The sequence below is a fragment of the Merops nubicus genome, unplaced genomic scaffold (genome assembly GCF_000691845.1).
Source record: "Merops nubicus isolate BGI_N331 unplaced genomic scaffold, ASM69184v1 scaffold15432, whole genome shotgun sequence".
In the NCBI taxonomy this organism is placed as follows: domain Eukaryota; kingdom Metazoa; phylum Chordata; class Aves; order Coraciiformes; family Meropidae; genus Merops; species Merops nubicus.
In genome coordinates, this window is record NW_008592980.1 from 4,810 (window position 1) to 12,530 (window position 7,721).

Consider the following 7,721-nt stretch of genomic DNA (forward strand, 5'->3'; position numbering starts at 1 on the left):
CTCTTAGGGATTTTTTTGCAACTCTGGTCTATTTCTCTAAAAGCAAGTAGAGGAATTGCTGGTTGTTCTGGCAGAGCAGAAGTATGATCCCAGGAGCTGTGCCTGATCCACATTTAAGCAAGTGCATTCACCCAGGTTAAATAATAACTTCCTTTCTGTAGTAACTTTATATTTACTGCTCTCAGACGGTGTGAGCCTGCATTGTTGTAGCTGTGGGTAAATCTCTGTGCTCTTCTTGCAGGGTGAACCCATCAGAGTCCTGGTGACTGGAGCTGCAGGGCAGATTGCTTACTCACTGCTCTACAGCATTGCCAAGGGAGATGTCTTCGGCAAAGAACAGGTGACTCTTACCCTCACCTATCACTGCAGTCCTGAGGCTTGTTTTCTTACAGACACTCAGAAGTGTTTACCAATATGCAAGGAATTTATTCTTTAAGCAGTAAAAGTGGAACCCTGCTCTGTTACACAAGCTTTCAGTTGTTGATCTTGCTGAAGTTTTTCAGATTTCTGTAAATGCATTTTGTCTTAGGCAAGATAGCATTTGCTAGCAGATAACAAGACAAATTCATTTTCAAAACAGATTATGTGCAACTTGCACTAAAGCACTTCTTTCTTTACAGCCTCTTATTCTTGTGCTGCTGGATATCACCCCCATGATGACTGTACTGGAAGGTGTAGTGATGGAGCTGCAGGATTGTGCTCTACCGCTGCTGAGAGGTGGCCAAAAGAAATTTTTCTTAGACCTATGAAATGTTATAGTACAACTATTTCATTTATAAGTTCTTGTAGCTGGCAGGAGGCTAAGTAGAATAAAATATTAGATGAGCATTTCTTGGTTTTATATTTTGTGGAAGGTAATGTAATCTAACTTAACCTGTAAGCTAGGAAGAATGTCATCAAATGAGTTTTGTATAAAGAATTGACTATGCAGATACCTGTGTTTTGGTTTATATCATCCTTAAATTCTAGTCTTTGTATGTATCTTCTGCATAAAGACACAAATTGAAAAGTTGGTCATCAAGTTGTGTTAACAAGTTAAGTTCTGATGGTTTAAACAGGCAGAGTAACAGGAGCTAGTAGATGCTACTGTAATTATTACAGTACTTAAAAAAAAAAAGCATGTAGCTACCAGCTCTCCAGCTCTTGTACAAATCAAACCTTCTTTGGTTTGAATTGTTAAAGGGAGATGAAATCTTCATTTATGTTGATATTTGCCAGTAGGTATTTTTTTGTAAAAGTGCATAATGGCATACATATATATATATATATATATTTATTTAGAGAGAGGCACATGAAAGCTGTGTTTTGACACCAGTTTCTCCTGTGTTTCCAGAATTTATATCTAAAACTTTAAATAAGTATTTTTGTATAAATACTTGCCAGTAAACAGTTCCTAATCTGTGGAGATAGGGCTAAATGACTATACTTGTATTTTTGGAAGGTAGTGGTGGTATCAGTTCAGACCATGTATTATTTAGAAACCAAAGAATATTCCTGTTAACTTTTTGTCATGAGTATCTTATTTAGAATTTTTTTCTTTTGCAGAGGTTGTACCAACAGACAAGGAAGAAGTTGCCTTCAAAGATCTTGACATAGCAATTCTGGTTGGCTCCATGCCAAGGAGAGAGGGCATGGAGAGGAAGGATTTACTCAAAGCAAATGTGAAAATTTTCAAGTCTCAGGGTGCAGCCTTGGACAAGTATGCCAAAAAGACTGTCAAGGTGAATATAGAAACTGAATTCTAAAAGTTAACTCGGAATTATGTAGAGATTTAAATACATAGCAGAGTGATGTTGTGCAAGGAGGAGCCTATTCAGTCCTGGCATTCCTTTCTTTAAGCCCTGGAAAATACACCGCAGTCAAGGTTAGATATAATATGTTAAATAGGAAGAGGATTTAGTTCTTAATTCATATGGTGAAATAGGTGAGTCTTACATTCTATTGCTGTAGTCCATGCATACTCTGAACTGGTTAGCAGCAGTTCTTACAAAATCCATACCCTATATAAAAAAAAGTAAAAAGTAGTCTTCTGCTCATTATCATTCTTCTCTGGGAGAACTAAATTATCTACATGCAGCTGCCTACTTCATATCCATCTGTGGCTCTAACATAATGACCCTTAACGTCGCTATCAATATGGAATTACAGTTGCACAGAAAAATCAGCTTTATTTAGGTTGTTTTCGTCTTGGTCTTTGGAGCATTGGAAGCTTTTAATTGTTCTCTCAGATTCCTTCAGCACAGTTAATGGGATCATGTGGCTGCTCTCCTACTGCTCTTAATCTCAGACCCAGACTCCGACTGTGCTTTGTAACTGACTTTTTAATGTCTGCTTCCTCTGCTGATGAACTTCCTACTGCTTCTAAAGGAATGTTTTCTCCTTTATACAGTTGGAATAAAAACTATCAATATAACTATTGCAGAGTAATGGAAAATTTACTGAACTCACTTTCAAAAGGGGAAAGACAAAAGGAGGTTTGCAGATTAGCTTGTGTGATTGAGAGTATATGGAGCTTGATGTTAATCATTTGAGACACATTAGTAGTTTTCCATAGTAATAAATTGATGTAAGTTCAGGCAGTATTTTACTTCTAACTGCCTATGAACATTGAGATAAGTAATTGTTCTGGCTTTCTTAATTATAAAGCAATTATATAAAGCAGTGGCAACCAGTCTAGGAAGTGTTTAAAAGGTGATGGTGAATTCGTTGTGGGGAGCAGTGTGTATGTGTCTCTCTTCCCCTGTATCTAGTAGCATGAAGTTTGAAGCCAGTCTGTTGGCTCAGTGTGTAGATCTCACTGAAAGGCTTGTTCTTTTTTCTTGTTTGAATGTCAAATCATACAGAAAATACCTAGCTAGAACATATTTTTATGTGCAGTCACAGAAGATTTGGTGACTACAAACAACAATCTTGTTGAAGACAACCAGGAGATTCAGAAAACAACTTTTGGGTAGCTTCTTTGAGGGCAAAGCCATGTATTTCACTTGAGGGAGCTGCTTTGCAGAAATAGCTTCTTCATCTTTCCACTTTTGGTTTTAGGTTGTGGTAGTTGGGAATCCAGCAAATACTAACTGCCTGATTGCATCAAAGTCAGCCCCATCAATACCAAAGGAGAACTTCAGCTGCTTGACTCGTCTGGATCACAACAGAGCTAAATCTCAGGTAAAAGAGACCTGTTCCAAGTGGAATGCTTTCTGTTGTCTCTGTTAAATGCAAACAGAGCAATGCTTTCAAAGAAGCCTGTGGACTGAGAAGTTAATACAACGAACATCTTTAATTTCTGATTAGATTGCTCTGAAACTCGGTGTAACAGCTAATGATGTGAAGAATGTCATCATCTGGGGCAATCACTCCTCCACTCAGTATCCAGATGTTAACCATGCTAAAGTAAATGTGAAAGGAAAGGAAGTTGGAGTGTATGAAGCTATAAAAGATGACAGCTGGCTGAAGGGAGACTTTATCCTGGTAAGATCTTCTTGGTTTTGATGTTTTTTTGCTTTGTTTTGTTTTTTAAATGATCATTCTGTGATTCTGCTTTCTCCTAACCTCATATAAAATTGTGAATTATGTGACTGAGTTAGCGAAGCAGCCCTTCCTATATTAATAGAATAAATAATCTTCAGATAACTTTTCTTTGTCACTTGGTCTTGAAAAATTCAAGGCATTATGAAAAAAAATGTAAATACTACTAGAAAAATCAATTTGGAGTGCTGAAAGGACTCAACAAAACTAATTTCGATCATAGCTCAGGTGCAAGCGCCATTGACGTTTCACTACAGTGACTTTTTTTGGACAGTTTTGTAAATGAAGTAGGATGTTCTTCCATTTGTTGCTCCCCACCCACCAAAAAAAAGCCCAGCAGCCCTCTACCTGCTTGCGTGTGTGCACATATGCTTCCCAAATCTAAATCTGTGACCTTATCAGCATCATTTCTAAAATGTTTTCTAGATTTTTCACATTATACCTGCAAATGTCCTAATGTAGGGTAGTAAACTAATATAATGGTATTAATTGCTGAAGAGCACAGGCTACCTAATGCAATGCAAAGTGAAACAGATGTTACTGAAGCCCTCCATGAGCGTGAGTCCAAGTGGCTGTAGTTTGCTTGGCAATGCAACTGCATTGGAGCCAGGGCACCTTTAGTTTGGGACTGAGGATATGTTTTGTCCTGTGCTCTGTCCTATCTTGTTTCTGGATATAGCTTAGTCCAGTTCATGTTTGTTGCTAATGAATAAATGATTGTATGCTGGCAACCAAAGGTCATGAGCCAGAGTATAGGCAGAAACCTGTCCTTGATCCTGCTGTATCTTAACGTGGCCAAGGCAGGATACTGGTTATGCCTTCTAGGTATGTTGTAATGCTGGTCTGTGCCAGAATGCTTTGCCTAAGAAAAGGAGGTTTCATAATTCCTGCTTTCTAGACTAGGGTCTGGTTGGCATACAGTCTTACCAAAACTTATTGAAAGAAAAAAACTACAAGGTTTAAGAAGCTATTCTAATTCCAAGAAGTACAATTCTTAAGTAGAACATTTTTAAACATGAACTTGAGCATAGGGATGCATTAAATATTGTAGGGCTGAGACCAGCAAACAGTACATGTTGGTTTTCCAAAAAAACCTTAATTCCCAGTGTTGCTCTGAGACATCTGTTACTGTTGATGTACATGAAGTTTCTTGGTGGTAAAAACTTGAAACATATGATTGGTATGAAAGAGGTCAGTGGGCTGTGAGCTGTAAAGCAGGCACTAAGAAATGAGCCAGCCTCTGAAAAATTCCATTAGGTTCTTGTCTCAGCACAGCTCTTCTAGATTGTACTTCTGGATTACAGGCCATGCTTATTTAGTGGTAGAACTGTATCTCAGCTGATGAAGTTAAATGTTTGTGAGGTAGTCTTTCTTTAGAGCCCTTACTAACTGTTCAGACCAAGCTAAGATTTTGCTGCTTTACAATTTAGGTTTTTTTGTTAATTGCAGACTGTTCAGCAACGTGGAGCAGCCGTTATTAAGGCCAGGAAGCTCTCCAGTGCCATGTCAGCTGCCAAAGCGATCTGTGATCATGTGAGGGACATCTGGTTTGGCACTCCAGCGGTAAGATGCTGATCTTAAGCAAGCACTTGTTTGCCTGATGCTTTGATTACATGCCCATATCTATGACTTCAAGTGTGTATGTGTGTTGAGTGGGGGAAGAATCTGTCATTTTCTGGAATACAGATTGTCACAGGAGGTGCAGTATATTGGAAATTTAAATTTTTCTTGCTTCTTGCAGTGAAAAATTTATTTGTCCTTTCCTGTTCTTTTCTCAGGGAGAATTTGTTTCCATGGGAGTCATTTCTGATGGCAATTCTTACGGTGTTCCTGAAGACTTGCTGTATTCATTCCCTGTTGTGATCAAGGTAACTGGACTGTATTTAAGTCTAAGTATCTTCTGCAAGACCTAGTTGAACTGTCATATGAGCTAGTTAACAGCTCTGCTTTTGGTATGGGACTGCAGTTGCTGGGACATGGGGGTTTTAGCAGTCCTTCACAGATGGGACCATTATTGGCCATTTTGTAGTAGTAATTTTGTCTGACCCAGACAAAATTAGCTTCTGCCTGATGCGTGTTTAAAGGCCATAAACTTTTGTTTCTTACGCTGCAAAGCTTCCTTCATGCAGTCTAAAGGAAGCTTGTTCTCATACTGAGGGTTTTTTTGCTTGTTTTCAAACAGGACAAGACCTGGAAGTTTGTTGAGGGTCTTCCTATTAATGATTTTTCTCGTGAGAAGATGGATCTGACTGCTAAGGAGTTAACTGAAGAGAAGGAGACTGCTGTGGAATTCCTCTCCAGTGCATGACTAAATGATAAGGAAATACAGAACCATTTAAAAGTGGAAGAACCCAAAAGTCGTCTCTGAGTCTGCTACCAAACACTATTACTGTATTCAAGTCAACTGTTGTGGCAATTGTGCATTTTGAAGTCCATATGCTTACTGGTACTGTTGTGCCTATCAAGTTATTAGCAAAAAGGTTATTAAAGAAGTAAAACTAGTTTGTTGACCAAAGTTTGTTCAATACTAGTTGCTTTCTGTGTACGATACAGAATAATTGTCTGCCTTGGCTACTAACGCACAATCCGAGTTTTGATTAGAATTTGGCACTACTGGAACACATGCTAGTCTGTGATCACTTCAGTGTCCTATGAACAAAGAAAGAAATTAGAATGCCAGTAGTTATCCTTCAACCAGTCCTAGTTCGGTGCCTCAAGTCTATCACTGGACAGATTCCAAGTATATACTGTTCACTCCGGTCATGCTTACAATGTTTGTCAATAGAAATATTAAAAGATGTTTAATCACATAATGGCTAAGAGTAGTGTGTCGCGCTTCATTTGCCTGTCTTAGTTATGTAACTAGCAGAATTTGGGGGTACAACAGAAAAAACAACCCTCAAGGCAGATTTGTACTACAGTTGAAAAGCAGCGTTGGTACTGTAGCTTGGTACCAATTTGATTGTAGCTGCCTTTTCTCCCAGGAGACAAGGAATCACTTGATTAAGACCAAGTGAGGTTAATATACTTGAGACTTTTCCTTGTACAGCCTACAAACACTTTAAATTAGGAAGGTCCAAATATATCATACTGTAATTATTCTTTTGCAAACACACAGATGAATGTTGCTGTAGCTCTTCTAGATTCCTGCTTTGTCTGTTCCTACTGTAATAACCCACCTTACATAGGCTTAAGGGATTTAGACTAAATTTGTTGTTCTGGGATTTTCTTAGATGTACTGCTAACTGTTCTGTTTGTTTTCTAAGCACCTTAAATACTTCCCATCCTGTTGGCAGAGTACAAATTCTCACAATAATGGGATTTTTCCCCATATTCAATCATAGCACTAAGTTGTCTGACCTATTCCAATATAAGTGTTGCTGCCTTGTACTGAAGTAAATCTTGGGTCTGTCATATCTGGAGTTACCTCATTTCCCTTTTTTGGTTTGTTGGCCTTAAATGAGGATTCAAGAAGTAGAACTGTTTTGACAAGAAAAACAGCTTAAACTGAATTCTAAGGAAATGGAATGGTTTCTTTAAGGATTTATCAACTAGAATATAAATCATCAATCAATAAGCTTATCTTTAACCAGTCACCAGTCCTCTCAGAACATTACTCTATCTTAAGTGCAGTGACTAATGCAGTAAAAACTTGCTGTACATAAGTATTGAAAAGGAAAACAGGCATTTCAGAAAAGGGCAATGCCTACTGCCTTGGATGTTTAGGAAGAAGTTGTTGCAAAAGCTTGTGTTCTTGCAGTCTTAGGAATAGACAAGAAGCATGCACACCACTTTTTATCACTGATTTTCTCATTCCCCCAAAACCTTTTGAGTTCAGCCATAGCGAAGTAATCAGAAAGTTTCTTAGATCTCTTTTCATGACAGTTTGGGTGCTTCTGCAGAAATTAGGGAGGTAAGGAAAGCTGCCAATGTGGTGACTGCCTTCTGGGGTTCCAGACAACATCAGTAAAATCTAACTTCAGCATGAACCCAGGGACCAAAGGACTTAATTGCAGTAATTACTATGTTACAGCTTATTTTAAAAGTGTTTTAGAGTGACTATTACAGGAGATAGCTACAGTGCACACTGTTAGGCAGCTTAAAAAGGCTACAAACCAAGGAAGGAGTGCACATCTGTGCCCAAAGCCCATAAATAAGATATGATAAATCCTGCTGGTGTGATGTATGTTTTGTGCCAT

The 7,721-nt window shown here is 38.3% G+C and overlaps 1 protein-coding gene across 1 annotated transcript; it reads left to right on the plus strand.

The window, feature by feature from the left end:
• Positions 1 to 241: 241 nt before the first annotated feature.
• On the plus strand, positions 242 to 6,330 carry MDH1 (malate dehydrogenase 1, NAD (soluble); the record flags this gene model as incomplete). Its single annotated transcript, XM_008935333.1, has 8 exons — positions 242 to 340; positions 621 to 717; positions 1,546 to 1,721; positions 3,040 to 3,162; positions 3,289 to 3,465; positions 4,972 to 5,085; positions 5,301 to 5,390; positions 5,705 to 6,330. Coding segments are annotated over 8 exons (1,002 nt in total), but the record flags the coding sequence as incomplete, so codon positions are not given.
• Positions 6,331 to 7,721: the final 1,391 nt, after the last annotated feature.